Source organism: Zingiber officinale, chromosome 1B (genome assembly GCF_018446385.1).
Source record: "Zingiber officinale cultivar Zhangliang chromosome 1B, Zo_v1.1, whole genome shotgun sequence".
NCBI lineage: Eukaryota > Viridiplantae > Streptophyta > Magnoliopsida > Zingiberales > Zingiberaceae > Zingiber > Zingiber officinale.
The window spans coordinates 18627848-18650204 of NC_055986.1; the positions used below are offsets into that span (position 1 = coordinate 18627848).

At 39.3% G+C, this 22357-nt stretch overlaps 2 protein-coding genes across 3 annotated transcripts; both read right to left on the bottom strand.

Annotated features, from left to right (window-relative positions):
* Positions 1–9277: 9277 nt before the first annotated feature.
* Positions 9278–10565, bottom strand: LOC122043932 (gibberellin 2-beta-dioxygenase 1-like). Its single transcript, XM_042604521.1, has 3 exons — positions 10131–10565; positions 9710–10055; positions 9278–9615 (listed from the first exon to the last, which is right to left on the bottom strand). Exons 1-3 carry the CDS (start codon positions 10496–10498, stop codon positions 9376–9378), a joined length of 954 nt encoding a protein of 317 aa, XP_042460455.1. The 5' UTR covers positions 10499–10565; the 3' UTR covers positions 9278–9375.
* Positions 10566–12441: 1876 nt separating this feature from the next.
* LOC122051995 (E3 ubiquitin-protein ligase GW2-like) lies at positions 12442–19714 on the bottom strand. Of its 2 annotated transcripts, XM_042613367.1 has the most exons (10): positions 19398–19714; positions 19083–19211; positions 18728–18988; positions 18551–18602; positions 18402–18447; positions 18200–18281; positions 17946–18105; positions 17756–17864; positions 13281–13347; positions 12442–13004 (listed from the first exon to the last, which is right to left on the bottom strand). In XM_042613367.1, the coding sequence occupies exons 3-10, from the start codon at positions 18917–18919 to the stop codon at positions 12534–12536; spliced, it is 1179 nt and encodes a 392-aa protein (XP_042469301.1). In that variant the 5' UTR covers positions 18920–18988; positions 19083–19211; positions 19398–19714; the 3' UTR covers positions 12442–12533. The 2 variants fall into 2 exon arrangements, with proteins under 2 accessions (XP_042469301.1, XP_042469309.1); XM_042613375.1 differs by having other exon boundaries at positions 17765–17864; positions 18728–19211; positions 19398–19712.
* Between the last annotated feature and the right edge of the window lie 2643 nt (positions 19715–22357).

Genomic DNA, 22357 nt, shown 5'->3' on the forward strand with positions numbered 1-22357 from the left:
GCTCCGACGTTAAATATCGAGAGCCGCGCCGACCGGCTATAAATATCCGTGCCGTCGAGCTCCGACGTTAAATATCGAGAGCCGCGCCGACCGGCTATAAATATCTGCGCCGTCGAGCTCCGACGTTAAATATCGAGAGCCGCGCCGACCGGCTATAAACCCTCTGAGCGGAAGACCGTCTAGCCCAGACGTTAAACCGTAGAGACGAGCCGGCGTCTATAAATCCCCGAGCAGAAGACCGACGAGCTCCGTCGTTAAAAATTGAGAGTCGGTCCGGCGACTATAAATACCCCGGGCGGACGAACGAATATCAGTGAATAAGAAACCGCGGAAACCACAAGTATTAAAACATTTAGGCCCGCTCGGGCGTTGGTCCTTCGATACTTGGCGTTTGTTGACTTCACACAGGCTAGATACGTGCAGAGCGAGTAGGCCCTCCCGCTCGGACTTCGTTTAATGGGCTAAGCTGATCGGCCGCATGACGGAGAACACTTAGAGCATGACTAACTCTAAGCATAAACGTTAAGCAAACAGAAGAATATTATGGATAATGATCAGGAAGACGCAAGCAAAGACATAATTGCATTAAATGGGAAAGCATGCCGAACGGCGAGTACAAAAAGTTGCGCTAGGCGTAAGAAATGCAAAAACAAGATAGAGACGAAGAACACTCTTCACTCGGGGTCTTCGAAGTTGAAGAAAGCGTCCGGGATATCGTCAATCATAGCCGCCAGGTCCGAAGAGGGAATGGTCAGGTCAGCAGGAAGGTGCCCCCCCTTCTTCAAGTACGCCATGGTGACCTTGACCGCCTCGGCGAAAGTTGAGGAAACGTTGCCACCGAATTTTGCACCGAACCACTCCGAGTGGAGGTATTCTTGGCGCGCTGCTGCTAGGCGACTCGGCTCTCCCTCCTTATATTTTCTGAACGCCGCCCGGGAGGCAATTAGCGAGTCTTGGAGAACTTTCTGGTCCACCTCCGCTTTAGTGCGTTCAGCTGAGCGCCCATCCCGTTTGGCAGTTAGTTGGGCTTCCAGCTCCTTAGATCGCTGCTCTAGGGCTCGGACTTCAACTTTCATCTTGTCCATATCAGCGATAGCCCGCTTCTTCCGGCTACTGGCGCGCTTCACGTCTTCGTCGCGCTTCTTCACCAAGCCTTCAAGTCGAGCCACCTCTGTAGCCTTCTTCTGTTCGGCCTCGCGGGCTTGTTTCTCCCGCTCGGCCGATGGACCCCCCGAGACTTGGAGTTTTTCCATAAGATCCTCCAGCTCGACCAGCCGATGACTAGTGGCGATTTGCTCAGCCCAATGCTGTAAGGGAAATAATAAAATCAGGAACCGAACAGTAGCATGGCACAGGAAGAAAAATGAACCTACCTGAGTGGCCTGCTGCATGTGATTATCGCCGAGCTGCTTGGGCGTCATGAGGGCCACCCGAATCTGGGCGTCCTCGAAGAGTTTGGCAAGTGGACCCGTCAAGGTTATTTCATGAACGGGGCTTGATGGCCGATCGGCAGACAGTAAATATTCCTCCGATGGGAATCGAAGGGTAGTCTTGATGGTCGGGTGGCCGGCCGGCACTTCTTCAGCCGCAGTCGCCTGGCCCGAGGACTCCCGCGGAGGAGAGCCAGAGGGCTGTGCGGTGGGCGAGGCCACGGGGGTCCTAATCTGCGACGGCGTGCGATCTGGAGAAGCAATCTCGATCGACGCCTGTGGTTCGCCCTCTCGGGTCGGCGGAAGGCTAGAGTCTCTTCGACGTTTCCGCCGAACTTCCAGTGGTGAATCCCCGGCCTGGGGGACTCCCAGCTCGGCTGGGGCAGAGGAAACAGGATCCGCCTCAACCTCCGTTGAAGCGGATGGGGCAACTTCTGTTTCAGGGGCGGACTGCGCCCCCCCCCCCTCTCCTGCATCTGCCGGGCGGCTGGGGATGAGACCCCGCTCGGCGAGTTCTTTTTTGGTAGCCGCCTCAATTTCCACGGCCTTCAATTTCAGATGATCGGTAGCCTTGGAGCGCCACATGACTTCAGCTGCAGTGGAAGAAATTAAAATCAGTTAGACAAAAAAGGCGAAGGGAGTAAAGAGTCCTTACCCATACGGTAGGGGAGATTGGCCCGAACGGGAGATAATCCAAAAATGTACAACACCCCCTTGAGAAGCAACTGGTCGATCTTGTACCGCTGACCGGACAAGCAATTTGCCGCATGAAGGTAAGCCGGATTGCTTCTGAATTTGCCGAGCTCCGGCTGGGTCGGCACAGCGGTCTGCCGAAGTCGTATATAGAAGAAAAATTCCTTCCAGTGCTTGTTGGAGGTCGGCATGTTCTCAAAAAATTTGAAGCCTATTCTACTTTGGAAAATAAAAGTACCCAACTCGGATTGTTTGGGGTAGAAGAAGTAGTGGAATATTTTGGGGTCAAGTGGGATACTGTGCAGCCTAAAGAGGACGACCACCCCGCTCAGTAGCCTAAAGGAATTCGGCACGAGTTGGCCGAGCGGGACGCGGAAATAATTACAAACTTCCAAAATAAATGGATGGGTAGGAAAACTAAGGCCGCCCTGGAATTGGTCCATAAAAAAACAAATGGTACCGATCGGCGGGTTATGGGGCCGATCGGTCGGGTCGGCTATAACTGTTTCATGGTCGTTCGGGATCCCGTAGGTCCTAACAACGCGTCGGGCGCGCTCCTCATCGAACCTACTCTCCATACTCATATATCACGGACTGTGAACCTGGGCAGCGAGTTCGGAAGAGCTCGCCATCTCGAAGAGACAAAAGGACAGCAAGAAATCGAAGGAATGGGAACGAAAGAGAGGCAAAATGAGTAGGGAAGACCTAGTAAGCGAAGAAAGAAGGCTCACTGAGAAGGAGACGGGCGGGAGAGATCACCGGTGAGATGGTAGCCACCGAGAAACAGGAACTGGATCGCCGGAGGCCATAGCAGTAGAAGAGGCAGAAGGACAAAGCACGAGCAAAGGTGCGGCAGAGGAGGAGGACTAAGGCTTTATATGGCCGAAGTCGATTGGCCTCCACCGTCCAATCCAGGTCACGAGAAACAAGGACGCCATCGGGCCGTCCATTTCAAACGGTGACGTCCCATCATAAGTAACGCTGCTGCCACGCGATGGTCGACGCGTGGCACTGAGCGATCTGGCGCATATAATGTGCACCATACCACGCATGCGCAACCTTAATGGAATGGATTGCCGCCGTTCCCGAGGGGATTCGGACAGGCGGCAACGACGGCAGGCCGCATGAGTCACATCTGAGCGAGCGCCGAACGGCTGAATTTGGCGCACACGCCGAGAGACCTGTGGAATACTTTTAAAACAAAAGGCGACGAGCACCCGCTCGGACATATAGTCCAGTCAGTCGGACTCACTGCCTCCTTCGACTAGACTTGAAGGGGAGGCAAGTGATCCGGCGGTAAGAATGGGGGACCCACAGATGGGGTCCCGTCCGAGCGGAACCAGAGATTACCCAGCTAAAGGGTTGGGTCTCCGACGCCAAAGCAGGAGAACCAGAGCCGAGTGGCCGAGCGGAGGTGTCCGCTCGGCCGAGGACATAATGGCCGAGCGGAGGTGTCTGCTCGGCCGAAATCGTGGCGAGGGAACAGTGGTTAGCCGAGCGGCCTATTCGCTCGGCTCAGGATATGGTATGTCAGCAGAGGCATGATGATTAGACCTGACGCAAGATGGCACTATTAAAGGCCCCACCATCACATCATGGAAAGGTTGATACAGTAGCAGTATGGTTTTATGGATGCCCTTCTGACAGGCCCACACCTAGGCATGGCCGAAGCAGGTGATCGCTTCGATTGGTGTGCCCAGGCTCCTTCGAGAGGTCTATATAAGGCCTCCACTTCTTCAACCGGAGGTACACAAGTCTACATCTTCTAAGCCACTTTCTTATTCCTTCGCCTAACTTGAGCGTCGGAGGGCCGTCGCCGGGACACCACCCCCCGGCTCGGTTTTGTTGCAGGTTCGCCGGAGCATTCGAGGATCCAGCAGGGAGCGCCACATCCCCAGCGTCCGTTGACTCTTGGTTCGGACAGGATCAACGACTATTCCAAATTTGGCTATCTATACCTTATTCATGAGAAATCACAATCTTTGCACACGTTCAAAATTTTCAAAGCCGAAGTTGAACTTCAACTAGGTAAGAAAATTAAAGCTGTCTGATCCGACCATGGAGGTGAATATTACGTTTGATATGATGGATCAGGTGAACAACGTCCAGAACCTTTTGCAAACTAGCTTGCTGAGTGTGGGATTGTACCTCAATATACCATGCTTGGTACACTCAGTCAGAATGGTATAGCTGAGCATCGCAATCGAATCCTAAAAGATATGGTAAGTATGATGGCTTTCACTTCTCTACCATAGTCCTTGTGGGGTGAAGCACTCAAGAATGCAGTTTACCTACTCAATAGAGTACCTAGTAAGGTAGTAACTAAAACCTCATTCGAGATGTGGACTAGTAAGAAGTCTAGCATTAGGCACTTATACGTCTGGGGTTGTCCAGCTGAAGCTAGGCCTTACAAGCCTAATGAAAGAAAATTGAACTTAAGAACGGTTAGCTATAATTTTATTGGATACTTTGAGAAGTCAAGAGGGTATAAATTTTATAATCCCTCTAATAGATTCTTCTTCGAAATGGAAAATGCCAAGTTCATTGAGGACAGTGGGAGTAATAAAATCAGGGAAGTATCTTTTGAGGAAACCATTGGTGATCCTCCTGTGGTTACTACTAGTGAGATCTATAGCGGTATGGTTACCATACCGCACATTATAGGTATCACACATCCAGTGAGCGTAGTGAACCAAGATATTCCCATGACATCTCCAATGCAATTGGAGGAACCTGCCACTAAAATTGAAGTATTACCTCGTATTGATGAGTAAGTACCTTAACTACCTCAAACACAAGTGCCTTTAAGGCGATCCACAAGGGAACAGAGAACCACGAATTCTCGTGATTATGTTTATCTCTAAGAGCATGATTTTAACATAGAGCTGGAAAGTGATCCTACATCTTTCCAAGAGTCAAACAATGCTCTAGACATGAACTGTGGATTAACGCCATGCAAGAAGAGTTGAAGTCTATGGCGGATAATGGCATTTGGGAACTTGTCGAATTGCTTGAAGGAAAGAAGCCTGTTGGTTGTAAATGGATATTTAAAACCAAGTGAGATTTAAGGGGCAATGTCGAAAAGTATAAGGCTCGTCTTGTTGTCAAGGGATTCACTCAGAAAGAAGACATTGATTATAAGGAGACTTTCTCACCTGTGTCGACGAAAGACTCCCTTAGGGTAATCATGGCACTTGTAGCACATTATGATTTGGAGCTACATCAAATGGACGTAAAGACTGCATTTCTTAATGGAAACATAGAGGAGTCTATATATATGGTACAACTAGAAAACTTTGAGTCTAAAGACTCAAAACACCTAGTATATAGATTAAAGAAGCACATTTATGGTTTAAAACAGGCATCCCGTCAATGGTACCAGAAATTTAATCAAGTGGTTACCTTATTTGGATTTAAAGAGAACCCCGTTAATCAGTGCATATATGTCAAGTTCAGTGGGAGCAAATTTATTATACTTATTTTGTATATGGATGATATATTGCTTGCAAGCAATAATAAGGATCTGCTACTTTAAACTAAGTCATTTCTATATGGTAATTTTGAAATGAAAGATCTTAGTGAAGCATCCTTTGTTTTAGGCATACAGATCTATCGTGATTGTTTAAGAGGCATTCTTGGACTTTCACAATAGGCATATATTGAAAAGGTGCTTATAAGGTATGGTATGCAGAACTGTACACCTAGTGGCACTCCTGTGTCAAGAGGTGACAAGTTCAGCTTCCAGTAGTGTCCACGGCTTGAACTTGAAATAAAAGAGATGGAGCAATTCTCATATGTGTCAGCAGTGGGAAGTCTCATGTATGTACAAGTTTGTACTTGACCAAATATAGCATTTATAGTGGGGATGTTAGGCAGATGTGTTAGTAACCCTGGATCGTCACACTGGAAAGCGATAAAGAGAGTGATGCAGTATTTGCAAAGAACTAAAGAACATATGCTCACGTATCGGAGATCAGATTATCTAGAGGTGATTAGATATTCAGACTCTAATTTTTCTGGATGCTTGGATAGCAGAAGATCTACTTCAAGCTATATTTTCATGCTTGCTAAAGGGGTTATATCTTGGAAGAGCGTCAAGCAGACGCTAGTAGCCACTTCTACTATGAATGCAGAGTTGGAAGCATGCTATGAAGCATCCAATCACGGGATTTGGCTGTGGAACTTTATCACAGCGTTACAGATCATTGATGGTATTGACAGGCCACTGAGGATCTATTATGATAATAAAGTTACATAACTTTATGCCAAGAACAACCGCAGTTCATCGAAGTCCAAGCACATCGACATCAAGTTTCTAGCGGTTAAAGAAAGAGTTTAGAGTGGTTATATTATAGTAGATCACATCAGCACAGATTCCATGTTGACCGATCCACTCACCAAAGGCTTGGTGCCTATGGTGTTTCATGCTCATGTTGTAGATATGAGAGTCATTCTTATGGGAAAAGAACTCATCTAGTGGGAGTCTGTATTTATCTTATTGCTCTATATTTGATAATAAAGATAAACATTTTATTTTGATTATTATACGTACTTAAAGTTCAAAATATTAATGAAAATGTATATGTTTGTTTGACACTCTAATTGTGATATCATCATTCACTACTGTTGTTTAGCATTTAGTGTTTGTAAATATGATACAGATTCCTTTTGGAATCATAAAGTGGATCATGATTTGCTAGTGTAGTTTAGTATAAAGTATTTTGCAAATATAATCTGACCTCTTTTGAGGTCATCTTAGGACCAATTGAAAATTGACATGTACTAATCACATTGCATGTAATTTTCACTCTACATATCTACGTCTTGATCTATGTCATTAATGACATTGATATTGTGATTACTGTTGGGGCTTGTTACGATCATATATAGTAGTTATGACATCTTTAGTCCTATACTAATAAAGTTAATGGACCAGATTATTTGCAGGGGTATCTTGTACCCATAAAATTTAATATCAACTAAAGTTTTACTTGTATTCCACATATAACTCACATATAGCCCAAGTGGGAGATTGTTGGATATAATTATCCCTATTAGGTGGGCTTATTTATAAGTTACATATGTGAATACGATCTGAACCCTTTAAAGTGATCTAACTTATGCTTATTGGGTTCGGTTATTAGATGTAAATCATGTATGTGTAGAACCTTTAGTCCCACATCTATTATCATCTATATGATGATAATAGATGTTCAGTATATATATTGACTTATAGTCCCACATCTATGATTATCTATGGACTGATAATAGATGTACACTATATATTGGGTTGGTCCCCAGAGGATTAAGGTATCTTTGAGAACTTTCTTCATTCCCCATTGAAGAAGAGGATTCGGCGTCATCAACCCTAACACCTCCAGAAGGCCAACCTTCTTCTTCTTCTCGACAAGCTCTACAAGAAGAACAATGATAATTTCGCTATATTCAAGTTCTTTGTAATTACAGTATTTACTTTCTTATATCATGTTTTCAATGAAACGAGGATCCATACTCATATCTTCTTAATTTTCTTATTCGAATTTTTATTTTAATTGTCTACGTAGGTTTTTGCCAGAACTATCAGAGATCTACACTGTAAGAATACTGAGATAATATTTAAATAAATAAATATAATTTTATAATTTCAAAATTATTACTTGCTCATTTTGTTTCGTGTATTTTTTTATTTGAAACGTGAAACGTGAAACAAGAAGAAGCTTCCATTTTGATCAATTCTAGTATGATCAATTTACAATTCGCCATTGGACAACCTTTATTTCTAATTTCTTGCCATAATATTTTTCGAGCTCAAGTGATTATAAAAAATATTTTTTAAATCTTTCTCTTATTTTTTTCAGAGAAACATCAAAATATATTTCTGATTTAGCATAAAGTTATATATGGATCCGGACGTCTTACACGATAGACCATATAACCATTTATAAAGAGGAGGTAAAGAAAAAAAGCAAAAAACTTACTCAAACCCAGGACGTCTTTTTTTATTTATAAAGAGGAGGAAAATTAGAAAATTATATTAAAAAGTATTTCTCTTATCTTCATAAAAATTAATCCTTATTTAATTTGACAATTTTATTATAGGATGACTAACTTACTCAAACCCGGGATATAAATCTTTCTGCCTGCACATTCAAGTTGTTATAGACTACATTCCATCTATTTTTCACAACATAATTATATTTTGAGCAATGATATGTAAAAAAAGAAAATTTTAATAAAAAATTTAGAAATCAAATATATAAATTCATGATCTATCATTCTATTTTCATGAGTTCCATCATTTTATATATTTATCTTTGAATTTTTTTAAAAAATCTTTTCTCTTTACTTTACGTATCATTTTTCTTATATTTTTGCCGAAGAAGGCCGACGCTTCTCAGAAAACCAAAGCCTTTCAACGAGTCCTTGGGTTCCCCGCCTCAACGGCTGCATCCACATTCGGGACGCATCGCTGTGGACCCCACGCGCTGACAATTAAACGTGCTCCGCTCGAAGCCGCAACGGCTATGTCTCTCCCCGCCTTCCTATAAATCACGCTCACCGCTCGCTTCTCCTTTTGTCGCAGACTCATTAAAAGCATCGTGCTCCACCTAACGCTCGAGCAAAATCTCTCGTCGAATTCGCAGATGTCTCGGTCCGGATTTGCGCCCCTGCGTTTGCTGCCTTCTCTGTTCCTTCTTGCAACTGTAGTCGTCGTGGCGAGCGCGCAGGAGCTCATCACGACGCATAGCCCAGCTCCGGCCCCGGCTCCTGCCAGCGGAGCACTGGAAGGGGCTTCCACGGGCTCCGCCTATGCCGTGGCCTTGGCGTTCATAGTTTACTACCTTACCCTGCTCCAGCGTTGAGTTGCTTCATTGTTGGATTTTGAGAGAGTTCCATTCTTTGAGAAATATATGGATTATTTACTAGCATCTTCGTGATTTATTGACAATGTGATATTTACTCGGTGGACTATAAAATTGAAAGATTGCTGCTTGATCTTTGCATTAAACCATTTGGATTTTTTTCCACTTGTGAAATACTAGGACTAGACAATTCACTGTTGTTAACGTATCTGCAGCGAGTTATTTGAGTGTGAAGAAAGAAGGTGTTCATTCACCTACGCACATATCGTATGCTATAAGGCTATAAGCCTATAACTTTGAACAAACCCTCTAGCCATAAACGTTTCACAAAGTATTCCGAAGCATCATCGGATTTCGGCACGACCTCTGCTCTGCTCTGCTCTGCAATCTCACTTGTGGAAGCGGTCGAGCCTGTTATCCGCAAGCAGAGTCTTGTAGGCGCAGCACTTGTACTCGCACCACGTGAACTCCCTGTACTGGCTCTGTTCTCCCTCCGCCATGAGCAACGGCAGCGGAGCTAACCTCTCCCCCGGAGGAGGACCTCCAAAGTAGATCATCGACAACCTCGACTTCAATGCGTTGGCCAGCACCCTGTGTTTCACGCTCCTGAACCTCCCATTTGTCAACACCTGAAACACACCACTCTCCAGTCCATAATCACATTGGGCGAGGAGAAAGAAAGAAAAAGATCATTCTGACACGAATTATGTGAACCAAAAATACCTGTAAGGAATCTCCGACATTGATGAAGAAGGATTCTTGATCAGGGAGGACAGGGACCCAGCTGTCATCTCTCAAGGAGATTTCCAACCCCGCAGTGTTGTTTGATCTCAACACGGAGATGATCTGTGGATCGGTGTGCTCTCCGAACCCGGTCATGAATCCATTGAGCTCTTGAAGCATTGGGCAGGGAGGGTAATGGTTTAGCCTCAGCATCGAATCACTCTCCCCGTCCATCACCAACTTACTGAACACATCGCTTGGCTCGATGCCGAGCCCCTGCGCCATCAACTCTAGAATCCGACATGCTAGATTTCTCACTTCCAATATATACTCGTTCAAAACAGAGCTATAATACCATGAAGTATCAGTAATTGAGCTCAACAGAATAGATGATGGATTAATGTCGAGACTGCATGCCTACCGGAAAGAGCTCGCGGAGGGCTTCTGGAGGAAGTCCATGGAGAGGGGCTTGGAGGTGATCTCCATGAGGAGGTACTCCACCCAGCCTAAATCTCCATTGCTCCCGATACTCTTGCTGCCGTAACTGAAGGGGTTTGCTTTTCCGGCGAGCTCCTTATCCGCCGCAGGCAGAGCAAAGAACTGCAAGGCTTCCTCCTCCAGCCTCGCAATGAGCTCCATGGGGATTCCATGGTCGGTGACCTTGAAGAGCCCAAGATCTTCGCAGGCTCTGACGAGGAGAGTCCCGGAGTCCGGCTCCGAGAGGCTGATCACAGGAACACCGCAGCAGAAGCTGCTCTGCTTTAGAACTGGCATGGTCAACATCACCATGGCGGCAAAAGCTGGGGAAGAAAACACAGAAAACACGCGTTGGTGGAGGAGAATAACAATGCAAGCGGTTGTTGGATTTATCAGGGAAGAAAAGAACGAGGTGGAATCCAACGGCGGTGGCTCTGTTGGTTTCTTTATCCTACGAAAGAAATGATAAGGATGGAATGCCTTTTATGGCATCACCGTCCCACCAAGTTAATATCTTGTTTTGTTTATTTGAGCCCTTTTTTTTTTTTTTTTTTTTTTTTTTTTTTGTATCTTCTCGCTAATTAATTTACATGTCAAATTAGGTGATGTTACTGTGAAAGTTTCATAGGTGGCAAAAGCAAGTCCGGATAAATTATTCAGTCTTAATCAACCATATTTTAATTTTATTGTAGCATTTATAACTCGTCCCTATAGAAAGGGAGGTAAATTATGATGTTAATTTATAATCTATCGTTAAATGACTAGGTGAAGCAGCACAGATTATTTATTTAGCATATTAGGCGCATTAATTATAGCAACTTTTAATTTATTTGTGGCGACCCATTTCTTACTGGTGGGATAAATCTCACTTTTTTCTTATACTCAATCTGAAGAAAAAACATGGAAAATTATTGAAAATAATGGGTTAGCGTATGTTATTCTACAAAGAAAAAGGCAATTTCACTCCTTTTTTTCATTATTTAACACCTCTTAGATGGGAGCACATTTAATTTTAAGAAGAATGTACCTTAATGGACCTTACAAATGACTCTATCACTCGAATATCAACTTGACTACACCATGAATCTTATTTAAGACTCACTATCGACTAGTTAGCCTGCCACTATTCACAGTGTAATTTAATTGTACAACTTGTTTGCCTTTTTCAATAAGTATGAAATTTGAAAGTTCTTGATAAATCTTGTTTTGTAAATGAAGGATAATGACACAATGCCTTCAAATTTACAAGATGGATAAATATGGAACGAAGATGACAACCAAGGCAGCTTTCAGTTTAGTGTTGAGACCTCGACACCTTGTCATCATTTTAATCTTATTGATGATTAATTTCTACGTGGAGGTTTGCCTTTGCACCTAGTTCCTCCTTTGATAGTTTAATTTCCAGATGGATCAATAATTGCTCTACTATTCAGGATATGTATTGAAGTTGATTGGACAGATCAATTAGTCATAATTTCCAGGGTCTGTTGATCTAACTAGGAATAAAAACATGATAAAATTTTAGAAATGGGTAAACATAATTGGTGTTGGTTTATGTTGGTTTGAAGACTACTAGATCATAGAGCAACAGAGCATGCTCAAGGAGCTGCTTTCCTAGATTCATTTCACAATTTTTTTTTAAAAAAAAAATATTCTTCAGAGAAACACAACGAATAATATTAACAGTCATTAAATATATTAGCGACTGGAACAAGAATTTCTAGCTAGAGAACAGAGGTCAAGGATTATCAACGGCTGTTTAATCTAATAGTAAATAAAATAGATTAAAAAAATTTTAATTAGAGATTAGGGATTTTTGAATCCAGGTGAAATTGCTAGAAGCGGCCCTTTGATCTTAAAAATGGATCAATGTAATGTGTTTGTATTCTTAATAGTACCCTTGGTTCTGTAATTATGTGCTCTCAAGTTCAAGGTCATTGTTTTTGTTATTTATGAAAGCTTTCTGCCTTAATCTATTCATTACTTATATTGTTTGATATACCATGTGTGGAATCAGCCACTTCTCTTGGAAATGGTGACAAAACACATACATAAGCACCAAAAGTTTCCTGCATGTCAAACCATTTAACTGTTGGTGCTAAACCTTGCTCCATTCTACACGGGAACAATGCGCTTTAATTTGAAGAAAGAGCAGCTTTCACATCGCTTTACCACTTCCAATTATATTTGAACAAATTATACCCCTGTTTTTTTTCCTTTTATGTTTCTACAAAAAAAAAAATCAAGAAAGAACATAACCAACTGACGAAGGAAAACTAAAAGGGGGCCTAAAATACAAATGTGGCAGGATACAATTTGTTAGATGTACAATGAAATCACCAAACAATTATAGCAAGCCCAGTCCATGATTACTCCTCGCTTGAGCCTCAGCTAGTGAAATAGCCATGGCCATCATCATTTGCTCCTCGAAGCTTTCTGGGATAATATGTCCTGGAGCAATAGTCAAACTTTCTGCTGTAGTCCCAGCTTCAACCGTGCCATCAGAGCCAGCATAGCTGGTTCCTTCTTCCGCCACCAGTGACCAATGCTCAGTCGAACTCTCTCCAAATTCCTCAATTGCCTCTTCCCTCTTCTCTAGAGAAACTGCAGCAGCATCTTTAACATCCATATTCAAATAGGGAGATGAACCTTCATTCATATGTTGATGCTCAGCTAAGGCTGCAGCTGCACAAGCCAGCCCACCCGATGGAGATGGTTTCACAATATTTGCTCCATGGGCATTGCATGGCCCAACTGACATTGATGGTCCAGGCAAGAAGCTGTCTGTAGTACCTGAATTACCTTTAGATGATTGCTCCTGCTCAAAATATACAACCAATAAGTTCGATACCAAGAGGTTTTTTTTCTTTCCTTTTTTTTTGTGGTATGGCTGTATCAAAACAAGAGACTTATACAAATGACGCATGTATTGTAGAAGCTAATGTAAGCAAGAAGCCCTAAGTAAAACAGGAGATACATTTCACAAGCTCGGGAAAGAATATAAAATAGAATAGTTATTCAAATATGCATCTGCATAAAGTTGGTCCCCTGTATACCTAAATATTTCCTGAATTCCATGTGCGGATAATATTACCTGAACGGAAAGCCAGATTGCTTCCATGATCATTATGTCCTCAAGATCCAGGTCAAAGTTGTCATCCCTGCATTTCAGAGTAATGAAATGAGAGATGAACAAATAGGCTTCATATGACTTGATTACCAACGTGGATGAAGATAAAAATAAATTGTCAGACATGTCATACACACTATGGAATTGCATATTTCAGTTAACCATAAGAATCCAACAACTTAGCTGATGGAAAAATAAAAGTGTAATCAACTTTCTCCAAGAGATAACCAACAAAGGAGAGAAAATATGATCTAGTAAATTATTTAATGTCATTCAGGGACATGACTTCAATGACTTACAGCAGAAGTCTAGTTTCTCTATAATTTCACTTATATCGGTGCCTTGGTTTCAGCAAATCTTGATGGCAATAATAAAATCTGAACAAAATATTACATTGACAATGGAAAGAAGGGAAAAGAATTGATGTTAACATTACCAGGAGAGCAAACACTCACATTGTTACAAACTGTAATCTGAACTAGCTGGACTGGGTACACAAATACTACACCAGCAAGATTATCTGAGAATTATATCGAGAACCAAATTGATGAATTTTTCAAATTACTAATTCTATCTATTCCTGAATTGTAGGTTCAGTTAAAACTGTAAGACCTAACTTAATAATTTTATATTCTAAGATGCAAAATAATACAATATGGTTGGATCGTGCTGATAGTGAGGTGAAAATGAACACGAGAGTGAATAACATGTCAAAAAACACAATTAGTAGTGGAAAACAATAATAATACAAAAAAAAAAAAAACAATCACAAACCACACACAGATAGAAGCGACGTAATGTGATTTGGCTACCCCCAAACTCTTAGTCCACAACCTATGATTCTTTAAGTGGACCGCTCTAGGAATCATCTATGTTTCCTCCTCTTTGGTAAAATGTGGAAGGTAGAGAAATCTCTTACAAGATTGTCAAGGATGATAGCTTTGGAGACTTATGACAGAATTCTACAGTTTTACAATAAAGCTCAACAATAGCAATGAAAATAATGAATTAATATCTATTCTTCATGGCCTCTGAATCTTCTTTTCAAGCCTCCTCCACGTAGTGAAATCTTGACCCGATCTTCCCATCTGATCTTTCACTATCAATCGACTGATCCAACTGATTCCAGTGGCTTGTGATTGATTCCTATGATGATTGCTTCATTCAAGGTGCATTAGCCGACTGCCTTGATCAAATCTTGCAGCTCGCGACCAATTCTTTCAATTTCTCAAACAATAAATACTCAGTAGATTGGTCCAAACAGAAACATCGAATATAGAAGGTTTTTTAACCAACTGCATCAATCGACTATTTATATATTTTAGTCGCCTAGTAAGTTCACTTCAACCCATCTAATGTCTGAGTTCACCTAATTTGAGATCTACCTACACCCCAGTACATTACCACTCAACTCTCAACTCACCTGCCTTCCGCCATGAGACCTTCTACTGTCAATTTCCTGTTAAGTTTCTCGTCCATCAGATGCACCTAGCCCTCGATTCCTTTCTTGTATCATCCTTCTCGCTTAGCTTATAAAGTGCATCTCCAAAAATCTGCCATCAAACTTTTCATTCCTCAAATGCACCAAGCCTTTTGGCTCACTTTCTTGCTATCCTTTTTGCACCACTTGCATACTTTCCAACACAACTACTTTGATGCTCAAGTGTCCTATACCACCCTTCTCCAATCTTCCACGAAATTTGAGCCATCAAGTACTCAATATCTAAGTCCACAATCTCTCGAGTGTCCCATACCACCCTTTCTCCAATCTTTAACAAAATTTGAACCATCAGATACTCAATGTATGTATATCTAAATCCTTGCACACTTAGATACACAAATCAAATACAAAAGCAAGGTATATGTTAAACCCTTTACCCAAATATCATAAAACTCATAGTCGCACCAGGCCACTCAAGGACTGAAAGTTCCAATAAATATTCTATTTTATGTATAATATAATTAAAAGAATATGGACATTATCACAACAAAGCAATTAAATTCATATCTAGAACATCTTGAAAGAATATCTACTATTATTTTTCAATATTGAAAAGAAATGACAGAACAAAACATTTCATTCTAGATTCCTCCTTTATAATATGATAATAATTGTTGATTTCTCCCTCACTGTATACTCTTGAATCTTGGTGGCATCAATGCTACTAAAGAGAGGGAAACAACAATCACGGTAAATGAAAAGATGAAGAAGATGACATTGGTGTATCAAGACTTCTTAGTCACTGCTGAATGCTGATTCCACCCTCATTGTCAAGGATGAGGTACAATGAGACACGATTTATTCTTCATTTATTTCAACATCAAGTAGGAAGTTCACTGTCAAATCCTGAATTTCTGAACAAGATTTATTCTTCCACATCATAATCAACTTCAAGTCTCTTCACGCTAATCTGCCTACTTCTATTAGGTAACAGAATATTCATCTTTTTCTTTCTATATTGAGTTGCTTGATTTACAATGAATCATATGTTATTTCCTCATTTATTTCACAGTCAAGTAGAAAGTTCAATGTCGATACCTGAATTTCCAAACAAGATTTATTCTTCTACATCATAGTCAACTTCAAGACTCTTCACCCTGATCTACCTACTTCCATTGTGTACAGAATATTCATTATTTTCTTTATATATGGAGTTGTTTAGTTTACAAAGTATTAAGTTTAATGGTACAGGCTTCATTGCTAATGGACAACAGTTTTTTTTTTCTACATGGAATGTATTAGATTGTATTGAATCAAACAAAATTTCTCTTGGTCCTTTAGGATTTCAATTGTTCTATGATCATATCAGTACTTACAATATATTTTGCTACTATGAGCTCTATATAGGACAGTATAAAAAAAAACTAAAAACTAAAAACATCAAAATATCTTTTGTTTTTATGTGACTATTTTCTTTAACGAAACCTTATACCCCTACCTAAGCCGGTAAACATCCTAGTCAATTAGAGATTGCATATGTTTCATTGTTTACTGCTTCTATCATCTTACACCTTGAAGGGGAGCTTTCGTACAATGGTAAAGTTGTTGCCGTGTGATCTAGAAGTCACGGGTTCGAGTCTCGGAAATAGCCTCTTGCAAAGCAAGATAAGGTTGCGTACAATAGACCCTTTCCCGATGGCACGAGCTTTGTGTAGCGAGCTGCCATTATTTTTATCATCTTACATCTTGTCCTTCAAACATTTGTTATTTGTATAATTAGTTGTTTATCACTATATATTTCTTATGCAATTTTTTCTTAGAATGTGATAATATCAGTGCTTTAAATGGCGGTTGAGGTGGCCGCCTAGGCAGGAGGCGGACCTCAACCACATCACCTTGGGAAAGGCGGTGGTTTAGGCAGTGGTTCAGTGTTTCCGCTTCAGACTCGACGCATGTTGCTGGCGATGCGTCCGCACGCATCGCCAGACCCACACGAATCATCTGAGCCCGTTGCTAAGCTTGGGCGATGTGTTCGGGCATGTGCAACGCTCCGGACTCATCGCCTAGGCCCGACAATTGGTCTGGACGCGACGCGTTCGACAACATGTTCGAAGGTGAAACGCCGAGGTTAATCGCCGAATAGAATAGGTTTTTTTTAACTTAGGATTTAATCGAAACTTTAGATTAATAATTTTAACCATGATTGGGATAATTTAAATAGACTTAATTAAAATTATTTTATCAATGTAATAGATATTTAAAAAATTATTATTATTTATTTTTTAAAAAAAAAATATTTAGATTAACTTTTTTTATTTTTAGTCAATATATTTTATAGTATTTTTAAAAAATAAATTGATGCTTTATTTAATTTTTTATCCTTTAGTTAATATATTATTTAATTATGTATAAAAATAGTTAAAAAAACAATATTCAACCGCCTAGGCGGCCGAGGGGGTAGGCGGTCACTGACAACACCGCCACCGCCTACTGCCATTTACAACACTAGTTAATATGCACATCCATCATGTCATTTCCTAATAACCCAAATGTACTTTTATTTAAGGACCTTCATCATGCATCTAGGATATGTTCATACTCATACAAGTGATCCAGATTACAAAATGCAGTGGGTGAAGCAATGGAAAGCAAGAAAACAAATAAAAAAAAAAACCTACTGTAATATAATAGAAAATTTGATAAATATTAAAAACAAATTAATATTTCTAAGAGTCAAACTCTACCACAATATAATTTCCATTTCATATCCTATCATTTGTAATATCATACCAAATCATTTACAAACTAGATAAAAAATCAATCATCTTAAAGAACAAACATAGAAATGCAAAAATGTATTGTAAGAAGTAAATTTTCAACCACAATAACCAACATGATTGCAACATGCATTCTAAAGTAGTATTACTCATCTATATGGCTCACTCTCTAGATTTGTATGATGATATCAACCAATTACTTATTGGCTCAAATTGCATACCAGGCATACCTATTCTGCCTTGCGTGTGGAAACTGCATGCTTGCAAGTGCAGAGCACGAGGCTTGAGATGAACCAAAATTACTTTGCCTTGTGATATTTGAATGGTGAACTGTTTAATGAACAATAAAGATAAATGAAGCAGTTTAATTTTTTTTTTTAATAAAATTAGAATCACAAGTCTAAAGCAGACCAGAAGCAGAGGTATTATTTATATCATGGTATCCAGCATCTGTTGGAGTCATTATCCTTTTAGATGAATTAATATCTGGTCTCTTATTTATCTTTTCAGCTTCATCTTGCAACTCTTGCTGCCGAATCCTTATTTGGGCTTCTATTACCTTCTGTTCTTCCTGCATTTAGGGAGCAATCTTGGTAAATAAGACCCATCAAAAGGCAGAATAGAACACTGAAATTCCACAGCAGGAGGGAAACTGAGAAACTTACAACTTGTTCTACGCCCTTCTCCTCTTTTGTCTTCGCCCCACGATATTCCACAGCATAGTTGGAAGTTTTACAAAAGGGGCATCTTCAAAGTCAAGTGGACATTATTTATCCAATACTCGATTATCTCCATTAAAATATAATCGCATAAGTAACTAAATGCAAGTTAGAACCAGACAAAATTTAGCATAAAGGCAAAGGATACTGTGTTGGGCGAGCAGAATGTGATGGTTTCATCTGAAGGAAACACTCTGCAGAAGAAACCAACTTGAGAAGAGCAACTAAACAAAATACAAGAAAATAAAAACTTAATAATTAATTACATTGTACAATGAACATAAATTTGCATAGTACCTGTGCATATGCCTTTCATGCAACATCTGGATCGGTTAAGGCTTGGATAATACTGAACACAAAATGTACATTTAACAGTCATCCAAGATTCAGGAAGAAAAAATACAAGGCCTTCAAGACTAAATTTCTTAAATAGATCACAACAACAATAAAATTAAAATTGAATAGAGAAGATACCAGAAAGCAAATGGGGCACTCTTCCAGATTGAAAGAGTGGTCATCGAGACCTGGGTAGCAAGGTGCCAATTTGGACTCAAGAATGAGCTTCCTCAGCTTCTTATGATCGATATCTTTGTGCTGATACAGTCCCTGTGGCCTTGTATACTTCTCATCCACCACTTGCCTCCTTTTCCCAATCTTATTCCCCATCAATCCCGCCACCAAAGGAAGAGATGCTCCCAAACGAATTGAAGCAAACTCCAAAAAATCTCTTTTCTCCTATTATTTCACAAATTCCTCATCCCATACAAAAATGAAAAGTCAACGAGAAAAAAATAGAAACCAATCGGTTGAATTCCCTCGCAGAATCCACCTTTCCACTTCCTGTGCCAAATCACGATACTCGAACCCCCCAAATCCTCACTCCGGAACAGTGAAAGAAACCCTTCCGAGACTTGTTCTTATTTCCAAGATCCGTATCTCCATCACAAATCACTAATTCCTGCATGCCAAATAACAACTTTTCTATTTATTACAGACATAAATCATTCTTGAAGCCCTCGAAAAGAAACAAAACCTAATCCCCCAAACAAAAAACAGCTTATCTACTCCGGCTCATCTCAATTCCCTGATCTATATTACCGATATGGCAACCGAATTAAAATAAAAACAAAAGAATAAGGCATACCTTCGGGGTCGGGCAGCGACGGATATACGGGGAGAGAGAAAGAGAGAGAGAAACAAAGAAAACCTCACACCACGGAGAACAAGAGAGGAAACGAAGGAAGCCGAGACGAGGAGGAAGCGGAAGGATCGGTTCAACACTCTGGGGCCGTACGAAGCGAAGAAGTTTTAGAGAATGATTCGATATTTTGGCTATCTAATTCAGGAAGCAAATCAGCTAATAACAACAATCACAGCAGCCAGCGAAGAGAGGAGAGGCTCTCGCGATGCGAGGGCACCCATAGGCCATCATAGCCCGGGAGAGAAGTGAAAACAAGTCTTCCAAGTTTGTGACGCCATCGAGCTTATCGCTCCTTTCACCGGCTCCCCTGTCTTGCCACACACTCCACTCAGGGAAGTTATCCAATGACGAAACCTGGACATGACGTCAAAGTGGGACATGGCGACGGAACCTCTGAAAGGAGAAGAGGGAAGCGTATCTTACGCAAGACAAGCGATCGGTGTTTGATCTTTCTCTATCGTCTCTCTCTTCCTTTTCCAACATACTGTCGCGATTAACGCATTAAGTTGGCTATCAATATATTATATATCTTGTACATTGACGATATTTTTTTTTCCTAAAAATAAACAAATCAAATTATAAAATATATAATGCGAGTAAATTAGCATAGATAATACTATCAAATAAAATAAATAAATAAATACATACATACAAAAAAAATTCACTTTTCTTTAATTTGAATCTAAAATATACTAAAAAGAGTATATTCTTTAATTATTCAGCAAATGGCAGCATCACGGACGGATGACATTTTGAAATATCTAAATCATGTAAGTTTTAAAATTATTAAATCAAGTACCCATCATCTTATACCGATTTTGCCGGCTTATTATTCCTAATTAATTCTTACATTATATAAATTGATTGACTGATAAATCTGTCAATGGATTGAAAATGATTCTATAACCCTAAATTTAAATCATAAAATATAATTAATATTTAATTAATATTTAAGAGCATGAATATAATCAGGATAACTAGACGAACAATACGATCTTATTCCATATCATATCGAGATCTCTAGATCCATTAGTATATTTCGATCAAAATCAGTTGATAAATCTAGATAACTCGAAATAACATAGAACCAGGTCTTATATGTTCGTCTGATTCTCTTGATTATATTCATACCTTCAAACATCAATTTGATATACTACTGAGAGTAGTGATTTTTTGAATACAAATATGTATGAAAAATCTCATTAGTGTTTAAAAATAACTTCTCTAGATATAATATATTAATATATAGTTGAGAGTATAGATATAAACAAAAGGACAATACGAATACATAGAATACAATTTCATATCATTCCAAGCTCTTTAGTTCTATATCATATTGAGATCAACAAATTTTTTTAATATAAATGTGTTCAAAAATTTTAATTTTTAATAAAAAAAATCATCGCTCTCAATATAGTATGTCAAATTGATATTTGAGGACATGAATATAATTAGGAGAACTAGACAAATACATACGACTTAATTTGATGGCATTACGACCTCTCTAGGTTTGTCAGATGATTTTGGTCGAAATTGGTCAAAACTAGCTTATGGACTTAAAGATCTCGGAATGACATAAAATCAGATCCTATGTGTTCGTCTAGCTTTCTTGATTATATCCATGCTCCTCGAATGTTATTTTCATACGTCTGAGAGGGATAATTTTTTTAACGCATACGTGTTCAAAAAAATCTGATTTTTGTTCAAAAAATCACTGCTCTCAATATAATTTGTGAAATTGATGTTTAAGAACATAGATGTAATCAGGAGAAATAGACGAATATATAGGACCTAGTTCTAGTCATTCTGAGCTCTTTAGGTCTATTAGCTAATTTTAATCGAAACTGATCAAAATCAATTGATGAACTTAAAGAACTTGGAATGACATGCAACAAAATTTTATGTATTCGTCTAATTCTCTTGATTATATCCATACTCTTAAACATTATTTCCATACTCCATATTTGTTAGGAATACAATAAAAGCCCCATATTGAAAATACATAGAAAAAATCATGGATTTAAAAGATGAAAGATATTTTCATTGGTATGAAACATTTTGGATAGAGCTCAAAAACAAATTCATAAGAGCATAGAGTAGCCTTGAACAAAGTTGAGAAGAAGACTCAAGCAAATCAAAAGTGACCGAATATTTAAGAGGAAGTCGGGAGCAGGTCAAGAGTGACTGGATACTTACAGTTTAAAAGATGGAAAAGATCATGGATTTAAAATAGAACAATATTTCCATTAGTATTAAATATTTTAGGTATAGCCCAAAAATAAATTTATGAGGCTTAGACCTAAATAAATAATATTATATCATTGTAAAGATATGTAATTTTTTTTTATCCTAACAATATTGAGGGCGACACTTTTTTATGTCTTCAAAAAAAAATTGATTCATGTTAAAAAAATCACTACTACACTCAATACAATATGTCAATTTGATATTTGAAGGTATTGATATAATCAGGAGAACTAGACCAACATATATAACTTGATTTCATGTCATTCCGAACTATCTAAGTCTATAAGTCGATTTTGATTAAAACTAACTAATAAACCTAGAAAGCTTGAAATAATACTAAACTAAATCCTATGTGTTCGTCTAATTCTCTTAATTATATCCATATATTTAAATATTAATTTAAATAATAATTTTTAAATATAAATTAAAATTTTTTAATTAATTATTATACTGTATCAATCAATTAAGACTTTAGGGCTACTAATAATATCCTGAATCAATTGAGGTAAATATGAAGAGGTAAAATGGATATAGATATAAAATACATAATTTGATAATTGTAAGAGGCATGATTTGAATACTCAAAAATTTCATCTACGTGATTCCGTTAAAGTAGTGCTTCTTTTTAATTAAAAATATAGTTTTCCAATTTTAAA